Genomic DNA, 16194 nt, shown 5'->3' with positions numbered 1-16194 from the left:
GGAGAATAAGATGTTTTGGAAGGACGTAGATAGTGTGTCAAAAACAAGAAGGAGGCTAATGTAGACAAGGTAACAGGTAGTGATGAAGTGAGGAGATGTAATAAGTATTCCACAGGACTGTTGAATGTGTCTGATGATATGGTGACAGATGTAGAGTGTTTGGTTCGGGGTGGTATGCGAAGTGAGACAGTCATGGGTAGTGGTTTGGTGAAGAAAGAAGTGAAAGCCTTGCATAAGATAAAATGTGGCAAGACGGCTGGAGTGGATGGTATTGCAGTTGAATCTATTAATAAATGTGGTGACTTTGTTACTGATTGGTTAGTTAGGTTTTTCAATGCTATGTATGAATCATGGTGAGATGCCTGAGGATTGGTGGAATGCATGTATAGTGCCAGTCTAGCACCAATCAGTACAGGTACTGATTGGTTCTGGACTGCGGGACTCAAAGTGTAATGTTGGGATTGAAATAACTTTGTTAAGTACTGGCACCTGATGAGGTGGATTGTCTCCACGAAACATGTCGTGCCACATGTAGAGAAAAATTACATGTTAATTAAAATTGTATGAACTCCTACCGAAGTGCGACTTCACCTTGATATATATATATATATATATATATATATATATATATATATATATATATATATATATATATATATATCTCGAGTGAAAAGTCACCTTCGGCGAGCTTGTATCATCGCTGGGCGAAACGGAGTATAATATCGTCAAAGAACTTCCAACTCCAAGGAGTCCTTCATTTTTCTGCTACTGATTGTAGCGCAGCCTCGAAGTTGCAGGAGCCCCGTAAAACGAGCCCCTGGTGTGGTACGTTCATGCTCCCAACTTCTCAGTCGCAAGGAAGGGGAGTCGAACTGATGTAACCAGCGCGTGTTGGTATCCGTGCTATCCTTTACGAGATCTCCGATCACCAGTTGTTGTACACATTACTTTGAAATCTGATCGTATTGTAAGTATTCCTGGCTGCTTATACCTACATCTTATCTTCTTAACAACTTTGGTCATACTTTTTTACTTTTTTCATTCTTTCCCATCAGTAACTGCGGGAAATCATGACGGGTTTCCACTACACAGGCTGGGGAGGTTAGTTGGTGGTGCAGCTGTGGTGTGTGTGTGTGTGTGTGTGTGTGTGTGTGTGTGTGTGTGTGTGTGTGTGTAGGGAGGGGGGAGGCGGAGAAGGAGGAGGAGGCAAGTATCACGTCCACGTAAGTCTGGTCTAAGTTTGCGAAACGTATATGAAGCGTTGCGCCCGTTTTCGTTGAGTCGTATTGAGACCAAAAATAGAAGAAAATGTGTGTCTTTAATTCGATTGTGCGTTCATGTCAAATTTGAAAGTTAATATCTTCATATTTACACATACCTGCTAATCATTCATGAACAAATTATTTGAAAATCAACTAATATGACCTCTGATTCATACAAAATAATCAATCTTCTACATTTTCTAACACCCATAAGGAAGTGACAAATACTCTTAACAAAAGTTAAGATTTCATTACATTATCACACAATGTTTTATTACCAAAAATACCGTTGTATTCTTCCTTATGCATTTTTTTTTCTTGTTATTTCAACCACTTATTATCATACTGTTGTATTCTTCCTCAAGCATTTTTTTTTTTACTTGTTATTTCATCCACTTATCATCATACTGTTGTATTCGTCCTCATGCATTTTTTTTCCACTTGTTATTTTATCCACGTATTATCGACATATGTAGTTCTAACCAGGGAGGATATGTGTGTGTTATGTTGAAGTTCAGGGAGAACAGTGTTCAGCGTTCTCCTGGAGTTGGTTTCTGGGTCGCATTTATTGACAGATTTATTTATGTTATGTACAGATGGCTGGCGCAAGTCTGACAACCCTCAGCCCTCACCACAACCTGGCCTTGGGCCTAATACTACTAGCCCTCACGCTCCATCCAGCAGGTAGGTGTAGCCCCAGCCCTTACCCTTGGACCAGCAGGTAGGTGTAGCCCTACCCCTGACCCTTGGCCCAGCAGGTAAGTGCAGCCCTATCCCTTACCCTTGGTCCAGCAGGTAGGTGAAGCCCCAGCCCTCGCTACATCCTGGCCCTAGCATACAACCCTCAGCCTCGTCCTAGCAGGTAAATATAGAGCTAATACACCCTGCATTATTGTAGCTCTCTCTCTCTCTCTCTCTCTCTCTCTCTCTCTCTCTCTCTCTCTCTCTCTCTCTCTCTCTCTCTCTACATATATATATATATATATATATATATATATATATATATATATATATATATATATATATATATATATATATATATATCCGTGGGGATGGGGGATTAAGAATACTTCCCACGTATTCCCTGCGTGTCGTAGAAGGCGACTAAAAGGGGAGGGAGCGGGAGGCTGGAAATCCTCCCCTCTCGTTTTTTTTTAATTTTCCAAAAGAAGGAACAGAGGGGGGCCAGGTGAGGATATTCCACAAAGGCCCAGTCCTCTGTTCTTAACGCTACCTCGCTAACGCGGGAAATGGCGAATAGTTTAAAAGAAAAGAAAGATATATATATACATATATATATATATATATATATATATATATATATATATATATATATATATATATATATATCCCTGGGGATAGGGGAGAAAGAATACTTCCCACGTATTCCCTGCGTGTCGTAGAAGGCGACTAAAAGGGGAGGGAGCGGGTGGCTGGAAATCCTCCCCTTTCTTGTTTTTTTTTTTTTTTTTTTTTTTTTTCCAAAAGAAGGAACAGAGAAGGGGGTCAGGTGAGGATATTCTCTCTAAGGCCCAGTTCTCTGTTCTTAATGCTACCTCGCTAACGCGGGAAATGGCAAATAGTGTGAAAAGAAAAAAAAAAAAAAAAAAAAATATATATATATATATATATATATATATATATATATATATATATATATATGTGTGTGTGTGTGTGTGTGTGTGTGTGTGTGTGTGTCCACATCATGTAGTCATGTGGCAGCATTCTGATACCATTCCTTAAATTCTCCGATATGTCTCAATAAATACTGAAGCCGAACCATTTTGACACAAAAAAAGGGGAGGATCATTTTTCTCAAACCTTGGATCATCCTGGGTAATCATTCAGGCGATATCGATAACAAATCTCTCATGTGAGGTCATACACTGGCCATGACGTCAGACAGACCCCCTGCTGTGATTGGGTGAACTTCTTTGACGTCCACGGCCAAGCGGGGTCAGGATATATACGGCTCAGGGGTTGGGGCGCTACCACAGACCAGACTGTCCAGACAAACTGGGATTAAAAAGCTGAAGGTTGATAAATGATGGGGTAATATGTGATATATGAGGTGGTGTTAAGTGATAAATGATGGGGTAATAAGTGATATATGAGGTGGTGTTAAGTGATAAATGATGGGGTAATATGTGATATATGAGGTGGTGTTAAGTGATAAATGATGGGGTGATATGTGATATATGAGGTGGTGTTAAGTGATAAATGATGGGGTAATATGTGATACATGAGGTGGTGTTAAGTGATAAATGATGGGGTAATATGTGATATATGAGGTGGTGTTAAGTGATAAATGATGGGGTGATATGTGATATATGAGGTGGTGTTAAGTGATAAATGATGGGGTAATATGTGATACATGAGGTGGTGTTAAGTGATAAATGATGGGGTAATAAGTGATACATGAGGTGGTGTTAAGTGATAAATGATGGGGTAATAAGTGATACATGAGGTGGTGTTAAGTGATAAATGATGGGGTGATATGTGACACATGAGGTGGTGTTAAGTGATAAATGATGGGGTGATATGTGATACATGAGGTGGTGTTAAGTGATAAATGATGGGGTGATATGTGATACATGAGATGGTGTTAGGTGATAAATGATGGGGTGATATGTGATACATGAGGTTGTGTTAAGTGATAAATGATGGGGTGATATGTGTTACATGAGATGGTGTTAGGTGATAAATGATGGGGTGATATGTGATACATGAGATGGTGTTAAGTGATAAATGATGGGGTGATATGTGATACATGAGATGGTGTTAGGTGATAAATGATGGGGTGATATGTGATACATGAGGTTGTGTTAAGTGATAAGTGATGGGGTGATATGTGATATATGAGGTGGTGTTAAGTGATAAATGATGGGGTGATATGTGATATATGAGGTGGTGTTAAGTGATAAATGATGGGGTAATATGTGATACATGAGGTGGTGTTAAGTGATAAATGATGGGGTAATAAGTGATACATGAGGTGGTGTTAAGTGATAAATGATGGGGTAATAAGTGATACATGAGGTGGTGTTAAGTGATAAATGATGGGGTGATATGTGACACATGAGGTGGTGTTAAGTGATAAATGATGGGGTGATATGTGATACATGAGGTGGTGTTAAGTGATAAATGATGGGGTGATATGTGATACATGAGATGGTGTTAGGTGATAAATGATGGGGTGATATGTGATACATGAGGTTGTGTTAAGTGATAAATGATGGGGTGATATGTGATACATGAGATGGTGTTAGGTGATAAATGATGGGGTGATATGTGATACATGAGATGGTGTTAAGTGATAAATGATGGGGTGATATGTGATACATGAGATGGTGTTAGGTGATAAATGATGGGGTGATATGTGATACATGAGGTTGTGTTAAGTGATAAGTGATGGGGTGATAAGTGATACATGAGGAGGTGTTAAGTGATAAATGATGGGTGTGATAAATGAGGGGTGGATGGAAGGTGATCAGTGATGGTGAAGACTGGAGGAAATGGGGATGTTGGGGAAGGATAGGGAGGCATGGGGAGAGCTGGGAAGGGGGAAGGAGGCATCAGGACCCTGGGACGTACCAGCAGACAGCGACGCCCGCGGCCAACATCCCATGGAGCAGGACGGACCGTAAGCAGTTCTACGTATTGTGGGAAATGCCAGGTGGGTCCAGCTGGTGGGTCTCCCATACTGACCTGGCCAGATGGGTTCAGCTGGTGGGTCTCCCATACTGACCTGACCAGATGGATCCAGCTGGTGGGTTTCACATACTGACCTGACCAGATGGATCCAGCTGGTGGGTTTCCCATACTGACCTGGCCAGATGGACCAACTGGTGGATCTCCCAGCCAATATGGCGCATGGGCTGTGTTGGAACGTGGATATTGCTATGTTGCAACAAAAGTGTTGTTGTGTTGGATCGTGAGTGACGCTGCAGTGAGACTGCGAATACATATGCCTTGGTCTGTGTCGGTGCTGCATTGGAGTTTGTATGTATATGTGTGTGTGTGTGTGTGTGTGTGTGTGTGTGTGTGTGTGTGTGTGTGTGTGTGTGTGTGTGTGTGTGTGTGTGCACTAAACACCAGGAGATTTCTGCCTTCGTCACATCACCAGTAGCAGGTGTTCCCTCCCTGCACATCACCAGCTTACTTCGTTCATGCAACATTACAGTTGTGCACCTCTGACCATGAGAGAACGTATCACAACAGCCTGTGATGTCAGTATTCCCACACATTACCCATGAGTCGTCGAGTGACAGTCATGGCCAGATCCAAGCAGCAGCAGCAGCAGCAGCAGTCTTGTGTGTGGTAATCCTGAACCAGTCTCATGCTCTGGGAAGTGTTGGTGAATAATTTCCTTTCGTCTCAACAAGGTTTACATCATAACCTTTCGTGGTTATAACAACCTTCTGCTGAACTACGTAAGTAGCTGCTGCTCCCATTGAAGTGCCAACCAACTATTGGCAATACTGGAGGTGTGTCGACCTGGTATGGATCAGCTGATACGGCAAGTCCACGGCTCAGATGTAAACAATTACAATGCAAGTTTTATGAGACGTGCTACACACCCCCCCCCCCCCTCCCCAAGCCCACAGCGCCAGTGCTCTTGACTCACAACCTTCCTCTTAACCCACAGCCCTAGTACTCTTGACCCATAACCTCACCTCTAACCTAAACCTCTACTCCTCCTAATCTACAACCTCACTCCTCCTGACCCACAACCTCCCTTGGCCAAAGCCCTCATTTCCCCTGGCCCACGTGTCCCTTTACCTTGACCTTCACTATAACCTAATCCCTCATTGGCTGAAAACTCCCCTCCTGTGTCCCACAACCGTGCTTGCCGTCCTTTTCCCGCGAGCCATAATCTCTCCAACCCACAATAACAACCTCAAACTTCCCCAACCAACAAACCAGACCACATAACCCCACAACCTTCACTGTCACTATCCCCCACAGCCTTCATTGTCACTATCCCCCAACCCCCACAACCTTCACTGTCAGTATTCCCCACAACCCCCACAACCTGCACTGTCACTATCCCCCAACCCCAACAACCTTCACTGTCACTATCCCCCAACCCCCACAACCTTCACTGTCACTATCCACCCCACCCCTACAACCTTCACTGTCACTATCCCCCAACCCCCACAACCTTCACTATCACTATTCCCCCACAACCCTCACAACTTTCACTATCACTATTCCCCCTAACCGCCACAACCTTCACCGTCACTATCCCCCCACCCCTACAACCTTCACTGTCACTATCCCCCAACCCCCACAACCTTCACTATCACTACTCCCCCACAACCCTCACAACCTTCACTGTCACTATCCTCCAACCCCCACAACCTTCACTATCACTATTCCCCCACAACCCCAACAACCTTCACTGTCACTATCCCCCCAAACCCCACAACCTTCACTGTCACTATCCCCCAACCCCCACAACCTTCACTGGCACTATCCCCCAACCCCCACAACCTTCACTGTCACTATCCCCCAACCCCCACAACCTTCACTGTCACTATCCCCCAACCCCCACAACCTTCACTGGCACTATCCCCCAACCCCCACGACCTTCACTGTCACTATCCTCAACCCCCACGACCTTCACTGTCACTATCCCCCAACCCCCACAACTTTCACTATCACTATTCCCCCACAACCCCAACAACCTTCACTGGCACTATCCCCACAACCCCCACAACCTTCACTGTCACTATCCCCACAACCCCCACAACCTTCACTGTCACTATCCCCCAACCCCCACAACCTTCACTGTCACTATTCCCCATAACCCCCATAAACTTCATTTTCACTATCCCCCAACACCCACAACCTTCACTGTCACTATCCCCCAACCCCAACAACCTTCACTGTCACTATCCCCCAACCCCCACAACCTTCACTGGCACTATCCCCCAACCCCCACAACCTTCACTGCCACTATCCCCCAACCCCTACAACCTTCACTGTCACTATCCCCCAACACCCACAACCTTCACTGTCACTATCCCCCAACCCCCACAACCTTCACTGTCACTATCCCCCAACCCCCTCAACCTTCATTGTCACTATCCCCCAACCCCCACAACCTTCACTGTCACTATCCCCCAACCCCAACAACCTTCACTGTCACTATCCCCCAACACCCACAACCTTCACTGTCACTATCCCCCAACCCCCACAACCTTCACTGTCACTATCCCCCAACACCCACAACCTTCACTGTCACTATCCCCCAACCCCCACAACCTTCACTGTCACTATCCCCCAACCCCAACAACCTTCACTGTCACTATCCCCCAACACCCACAACCTTCACTGTCACTATCCCCCAACCCCCACAACCTTCACTGTCACTATCCCCCAACCCCCACAACCTTCACTGTCACTATCCCCCAACCCCCACAACCTTCACTGGCACTATCCCCCAACCCCCACAACCTTCACTGCCACTATCCCCCAACCCCTACAACCTTCACTGTCACTATCCCCCAACCCCCTCAACCTTCATTGTCACTATCCCCCAACCCCCACAACCTTCACTGTCACTATCCCCCAACCCCCTCAACCTTCATTGTCACTATCCCCCCAACCCCCCACAACCCTCACAACCTTCACTATCACTATTCCCCCACAACCCCAACAACCTTCACTATCCCCTAACCCCCCAACCTTCACTGTCACTATCCCCCAACACCCACAACCTTCACTGTCACTATCCCCCCCCCCACCTTCACTGTCACTGTCGACTCACAACACCATTTCCTGCTGCACTACCAGGCGCAAGTCGACTCTCTTGACGAGAGGCAGAGAATTTGCAGACAAGGCCTGGGTACTGAAACCCGCTGGGGAGAGAGAGAGAGAGAGAGAGAGAGAGAGAGAGAGAGAGAGAGAGAGAGAGAGAAGGGAGACAGTGACACATAGTTCGCTACTCTATTTCCTTTTGACCACCTTCATCCTGTGTTGTTTGCTTGTATGTCCAGTGGTTTGGATAATGGTGTCAGCCACCCCATCCCCTGCAAGCTGGTCAGACAGGATACGCCGCCTCCGCTCATACGTCCACCGTCCCCTTCACACACACACACACACACACACACACACACACACACTGCACCTGGAGCACACCAATGGCTATGATTCTTGCTTTGGTAACCTGACGAGAATTACACCGACTCAGCCAGTCATGTGTGGGCCTCAGCCAGAGTAACGCAGAGACGACATGCTTCTGCCGTGCTTATCAGGAGCACCTGCCTGTACGAGGCAGGACTGGCGGGTAGCGCTCACCGCAGGGGAATCAGATTTACGAAGACTGGGTCATGTACGTGACTTGTTGTCCAGGGTTATGTGTGTAGGAGGAAGAAGCTGTCTGTTTGTGGACTGAAAACCAGCAGCCCACGTGTGGAAGAGGCAGAGAGTAGAGACAACTACCTGGGTCAAGGGCGTGACGCTTGACAGCCACTGAAGAGGTGGCTCACGGTGCAGCCGTCACTAACCCTCACAACACCCAGGCGGGTGGTACCGATAATATGCCTCCCCGGCTGGTGGCTACCTACTACCTACTACCGAGAGAGAGAGAGAGAGAGAGAGAGAGAGAGAGAGAGAGAGAGAGAGAGAGAGAGAGAGAGAGAGAGAGAGAGAGAGAGAGCAGAACCCAGACATCACAACTCCATCACGCGAGCTTCGATCCCAGCACCTCCACACCACCACTTCGGCACCAGATCCAACGTGTCACCTGCACCGCACAATACCGGGATACGAACATCCATCCTCACACAGGCATGAGCCGGTCGGCCCCCATCCGTGCATCACACGGCCGCTCTCACCCTCGCCCGCCCGCACGCACGCACCTCAGTCGTCGCTCTCACAGGAGGAGCTGTGAGATATTGACCAGCCTGACATTCGTCCACTGACACTAACACTCCATTTGTCATGAAGACGCGACACGCAGGGGAAGACGACGCGGACCTGGATATAAAGTGTCCAATGTCTCGGTCCTCGAGCTTCTGGACTCTTACAAGGACCTTCAGCTATGTATATCTCGCGCTGGGCCATCTGGAGTAACCATGTGATCGTATACACAAGTTGCACACACAGGATCTGGACATGACATTATACACAGGCTAAAGCAACATGACAGTGCCACGCGGGGCTGATGTAATCTATTATAAATGGTCCTGTTAAAGGAGGTTACCAATAGTGGGTCAGGGTTATCCCGAACTTCTGGTCTTACCTGTACGTATTTATGTCTGATTATCTCTCTCTCTCTCTCTCTCTCTCTCTCTCTCTCTCTCTCTCTCTCTCTCTCTCTCTCTCTCTCTCTCTCTCTCCCTCTCTCTCTCTCTCTCTCTCTCTCTCTCTCTCTCTCTCTCTCTCTCTCTCTCTCTCTCTCTCTCTCTCTCCACGGGGAAAATGAAACACGATAAGTTCCCAAGTGCACTTTCGTGTAATAATCATATCATCAGGGGAGATACAAGAAAAAAAATATAGCAGTCAGTTGATATACAAAGAAGAGACGTAACTAGGACGCCACTTGGTAAACAAACAAGTTGTCTGTCTTGGAGAATCATTTGTTTACCAAATGGCGTCCTAGTTACGTCTCTTCGTTGTATATTAACTGACTGTTGTATTCCTCTCTTGTATCTCCCCTGATGATGTGATTATTACCCAAAAGTGCACTTGGGAACTTATCGTGTTTCATTATCTACATGAACTCAGAGGTATATACTGGATCACGCGCAAAATTGTGATCCTTTCCAATATATATATATATATATATATATATATATATATATATATATATATATATATATATATATATATATATATATATATATATATATCGGAAAACTGTATTGTCGATTTGATCGATGAAGACTAAACCCACAGTCGAGAAATAAAAGAATAGTTCTGGAAGCTCTATGTTTCGGGACATACTGGTCTAGGACCCTTCTCATGTCCTAGGGTATGGGCCGAAATATAGAGCTTCCAGAACTATTCTTTTATTTCTCCACTGTGGGTTTGATATATATATATATATATATATATATATATATATATATATATATATATATATTTTTTTTTTTTTTTTTTTTTATACTTTGTCGCTGTCTCCCGCGTTTGCGAGGTAGCGCAAGGAAACAGACGAAAGAAATGGCCCAACCCCCCCCCCATACACATGTACATACACACGTCCACACACACAAATATACATACCTACACAGCTTTCCATGGTTTACCCCAGACGCTTCACATGCCTTGCTTCAATCCACTGACAGCACGTCAACCCCTGTATACCACATGACTCCAATTCACTCTATTCCTTGCCCTCCTTTCACCCTCCTGCATGTTCAGGCCCCGATCACACAAAATCTTTTTCACTCCATCTTTCCACCTCCAATTTGGTCTCCCTCTTCTCCTCGTTCCCTCCACCTCCGACACATATATCCTCTTGGTCAATCTCTCCTCACTCATTCTCTCCATGTGCCCAAACCATTTCAAAACACCCTCTTCTGCTCTCTCAACCACGCTCTTTTTATTTCCACACATCTCTCTTACCCTTACGTTACTTACTCGATCAAACCACCTCACACCACACATTGTCCTCAAACATCTCATTTCCAGCACATCCATCCTCCTGCGCACATCTCTATCCATAGCCCACGCCTCGCAACCATACAGCATTGTTGGAACCACTATTCCTCAAACATACCCATTTTAGCTTTCCGAGATAATGTTCTCGACTTCCACACATTTTTCAAGGCTCCCAAAATTTTCGCCCCCTCCCCCACCCTATGATCCACTTCCGCTTCCATGGTTCCATCCGCTGACAGGTCCACTCCCAGATATCTAAAACACTTCACTTCCTCCAGTTTTTCTCCATTCAAACTCACCTCCCAATTGACTTGACCCTCACCCCTACTGTACCTAATAACCTTGCTCTTATTCACATTTACTCTCAACTTTCTTCTTCCACACACTTTACCAAACTCAGTCACCAGCTTCTGCAGTTTCTCACATGAATCAGCCACCAGCGCTGTATCATCAGCGAACAACAATTGACTCACTTCCCAAGCTCTCTCATCCCCAACAGACTTCATACTTGCCCCTCTTTCCAGGACTCTTGCATTTACCTCCTTTACAACCCCATCCATAAACAAATTAAACAACCATGGAGACATCACACACCCCTGCCGCAAACCTACATTCACTGAGAACCAATCACTTTCCTCTCTTCCTACACGTACACATGCCTTACATCCTCGATAAAAACTTTTCACTGCTTCTAACAACTTGCCTCCCACACCATATATTCTTAATACCTTCCACAGAGCATCTCTATCAACTCTATCATATGCCTTCTCCAGATCCATAAATGCTACATACAAATCCATTTGCTTTTCTAAGTATTTCTCACATACATTCTTCAAAGCAAACACCTGATCCACACATCCTCTACCACTTCTGAAACCGCACTGCTCTTCCCCAATCTGATGCTCTGTACATGCCTTCACCCTCTCAATCAATACCCTCCCATATAATTTACCAGGAATACTCAACAAACTTATACCTCTGTAATTTGAGCACTCACTCTTATCCCCTTTGCCTTTGTACAATGGCACTATGCACGCATTCCGCCAATCCTCAGGCACCTCACCATGAGTCATACATACATTAAATAACCTTACCAACCAGTCAACAATACAGTCACCCCCTTTCTTAATAAATTCCACTGCAATACCATCCAAACCTGCTGCCTTGCCGGCTTTCATCTTCCGCAAAGCTTTTACTACCTCTTCTCTGTTTACCAAATCATTTATATATATGTACAGAGCATCAGATTGGGGAAGAGCAGTGTGGTTTCAGAAGTGGTAGAGGATGTGTGGATCAGGTGTTTGCTTTGAAGAATGTATGTGAGAAATACTTAGAAAAGCAAATGGATTTGTATGTAGCATTTATGGATCTGGAGAAGGCATATGATAGAGTTGATAGAGATGCTCTGTGGAAGGTATTAAGAATATATGGTGTGGGAGGCAAGTTGTTAGAAGCAGTGAAAAGTTTTTATCGAGGATGTAAGGCATGTGTACGTGTAGGAAGAGAGGAAAGTGATTGGTTCTCAGTGAATGTAGGTTTGCGGCAGGGGTGTGTGATGTCTCCATGGTTGTTTAATTTGTTTATGGATGGGGTTGTTAGGGAGGTGAATGCAAGAGTTTTGGAAAGAGGGGCAAGTATGAAGTCTGTTGGGGATGAGAGAGCTTGGGAAGTGAGTCAGTTGTTGTTCGCTGATGATACAGCGCTGGTGGCTGATTCATGTGAGAAACTGCAGAAGCTGGTGACTGAGTTTGGTAAATTGTGTGAAAGAAGAAAGTTAAGAGTAAATGTGAATAAGAGCAAGGTTATTAGGTACAGTAGGGTTGAGGGTCAAGTCAATTGGGAGGTGAGTTTGAATGGAGAAAAACTGGAGGAAGTGAAGTGTTTTAGATATCTGGGAGTGGATCTGGCAGCGGATGGAACCATGGAAGCGGAAGTGGATCATAGGGTGGGGGAGGGGGCGAAAATTCTGGGAGCCTTGAAGAATGTGTGGAAGTCGAGAACATTATCTCGGAAAGCAAAAATGGGTATGTTTGAAGGCATAGTGGTTCCAACAATGTTGTATGGTTGCGAGGCGTGGACTATGGATAGAGTGGTGCGCAGGAGGATGGATGTGCTGGAAATGAGATGTTTGAGGACAATGTGTGGTGTGAGGTGGTTTGATCGAGTAAGTAACGTAAGGGTAAGAGAGATGTGTGGAAATAAAAAGAGCGTGGGTGAGAGAGCAGAAGAGGGTGTTTTGAAATGGTTTTTGCACATGGAGAATGAGTGAGGAAAGATTGACCAAGAGGATATATGTGTCGGAGGTGGAGGGAACGAGGAGAAGAGGGAGACCAAATTGGAGGTGGAAAGATGGAGTGAAGAAGATTTTGTGTGATCGGGGCCTGAACATGCAGGAGGGTGAAAGGAGGGCAAGGAATAGAGTGACTTGGAGCGATGTGGTATACCGGGGTTGACGTGCTGTCAGTGGATTGAATCAGGGCATGTGAAGCGTCTGGGGTAAACCATGGAAAGCTGTGTAGGTATGTATATTTGCGTGTGTGGACGTATGTATATACATGTGTATGGGGGTGGGTTGGACCATTTCTTTCGTCTGTTTCCTTGAGCTACCTCGCAAACGCGGGAGACAGCGACAAAGCAAAAAAAAAATATATATATATATATATATATATATAATATATATATATATATATATATATATATATATATATATATATATATATATATATATATATATATATATCCCATGTACTCTCCTCCAGGAAATAACTTCGTCGTATACCATCAGGTCTTCTGTTATCAGGCATTCACATGAACTATCCTCCAGCGGATAACCTCGTTGTAAACCATTGGTTCTTTTGTTATCAGGCCTTCCCACGTCCTCTCCTCCAGAAGATACCCTGGTTATACACCATTAGGTTGTCTGTTATCTGGCTTTTCCATTTACCATCCTTTAGCAGATACCCTGGTCACAGACCATAAGGTCCTCTGTTATCTGCCCCTGATCATAGACAATCAAGTCCTCTGTTATTTGGCCTTTCTGTCTACTGTCCTGAAATAGAAAACATTATCATAGACCATCGGGTCTGTTATCAGGCCTTCCTATTTCTCGTTCTGTAGCAGGTAACCTTGTCAAAGACCATCAGGTTTTCTGCTATCTGGCCTTCCCATGTGTTGTCATCCAGCAGATGACATCGCCATATACCATCAGTTCCTCCGTTATTTGTCTTTCCTAAGTACTGTCCGACCGCCAAGTCTTATGTTAACTGGCCTTCCATTGTCTTGTCCTCCCCTAGGTACCCTCGTCATACACCATCAGGACTTTTGTTATCAGGCCTTCTCATGTACTGTCCTCCAGCAGATAATCTCGTCAAAGACCATTAGGTCTTCTGTTATCTGGACTTCCCATGTCCTGTCCTCCAGCAGGTACCCTCGTCTTAGACCATCAGGTCATCTGCTATCTGCATTCCATTATAATGTCCTCCAGTAGGTACCCTTGTCATACACCATCAGGTCTTCTGTTATATGGACTTTTGTTTACTGCCCTCCAGTACATAACCTCGTCAAAGACTATCAGGTCTTCTGTTATCTTTCCTTTCCATGTACTGTCCACCAGCAGATAAGCTCGTCGTAGACAATCAGGTCTTCTGTTACCTGTCCATTCCCATGTACTGCCTCCAGCAAATAAGTTCGCCATACACCATCAGGTCTTCTATCATCTGTCCTCCCCATGTACTGTCCTCCAGCAGATAAGCTCGTCATACACCATCAGGTCTTCCGTTCTCTGTCCTTCCCATGTACTACCCTCCACCAGATAATCCATCAAAGTCCATCAGGTCTTCTGCCGACATCAACCCTCGCTACTACACAGTCTGTCCTTCAATATACGTCCTAAGCAAACACTCGGCGGAAGGGCTGTCAACCTTACGTGTAAAGAAATTCCTTACTAAACTTCCTCCAGCCACATGCAGATCTCCACTACATCAGCTGTCACCCAGCAGCAGGATAAGCTTAAGAAATGTATGTTGTCTCGCTCCTGAACCTTATGTGATTAATGAGTATATATATCATAATGTGTTGCCTGGAGTGCACTGTAATATGTTGTCTGGAGTCTAGAGTAACGTGATTTCTGAAGTATACTGTAATGTGTTGTCTGGAGTACATGGCAATGTGTTGTCTCAAGTATACCGTAATGGTTTCCTCTGGGTCTGTGTGACGGGGATGTTTAGTTTATCTTTTCCCCAGTTGGGAAAAAATACATGTTAAATCCTTCAGCCCGATGGTACGACCCTTTGGCATGATGGCCTAATCTTTGATCTGACCATTAAGCCATCATATGTGGCTCAGTCTACCATGCATCTGAACCTTAAGGTCATATTCTTCAGATACAAAGTCGGAGGAAGAGAGGGTCCGGTTCGAGCTGACGCCGTACGTCCTGGCTGACAACGGCAGCTTCGTCAGCGAGGAGGAGCTGCTTCTAACGGTGGGGGAGGTGACGGCGTGCGTGTGGTTCCGCGTCAAGTACTTCAGGAAACCTTCTGTGATCCTCAGCTTCGGCTCCAAGGACACCACCAGAGGCGACGTCAGTGTAGGTAAGACGACCAGGTTCCTAACAGTAAGTTGAGGGTTACTTGGGCGGGAGTAGTGAATGCAGACGGCTGAAGGTGGCGATGCAGGGGGTCACTCCTCACCCGTGGAGGTATGGTCATATCTCTGATATACAGATAAGGACAATCGTCACTTACTCCTGCAGATATGAGCCTCTACCCGGTGCAATTATTAGCAACTCTTACCGGTGTATATATGAAGTAATCTTACTATGCTGATAAGGAAATTACATGTTCTCTTTTTTGTTTCTTTCCTCTTATACTTGTCCGCCGTGATACGCGTTAGCATGGTAGCACAGGCCCCATGGTTTCACCCAGCCATTCACATGCTCTGGTTCACTCCACTGATAACACGTCGTCCCCTATATACCACATTGTTTCAATTCACTTGATCTCGTGCACACCGCGACCACCCAAAATAATTTTTAATCCATCCTTCCATCTCCAGCGTGGTTTCCCCTTTTTCCTTTCCCCCTCCTTTTGAGATACATATATCCTCTTTGTCAAACTCCCTTCGCTCATTCTCTCCATATGTCCAAACCATTTCAGTACACACTTTTCACCTCTCTCAGCCACACTCTTCTTAATACCACACCTCCCTCTTACCCTTTTATCACTTATTCTATCAAACCAACTCACACCACATACTGTCCTCAAACATTTCATTTCAAAAATATCCATCATCTACCGCATATCCTTATCTATAACCCATGACT

The 16194-nt window shown here is 45.2% G+C and overlaps 1 protein-coding gene across 1 annotated transcript in view; it reads left to right on the top strand.

The window, feature by feature from the left end:
- Positions 1–16194, top strand: part of LOC139753984 (uncharacterized) — a 167335-nt gene that overhangs the window by 49661 nt on the left and 101480 nt on the right. The window contains exons 2-3 of the mRNA XM_071670945.1: positions 1859–1946; positions 15257–15463. Of these exons, the coding sequence (XP_071527046.1) occupies positions 1859–1946; positions 15257–15463 (295 nt within the window). The remainder of the gene's footprint in view (positions 1–1858; positions 1947–15256; positions 15464–16194) is intronic.

Source organism: Panulirus ornatus, chromosome 16, assembly GCF_036320965.1.
Source record: "Panulirus ornatus isolate Po-2019 chromosome 16, ASM3632096v1, whole genome shotgun sequence".
Classification (NCBI taxonomy): domain Eukaryota; kingdom Metazoa; phylum Arthropoda; class Malacostraca; order Decapoda; family Palinuridae; genus Panulirus; species Panulirus ornatus.
Note: the sequence above shows the minus strand (reverse complement) of the source record. Positions and strands in the feature narration are given on the sequence as shown.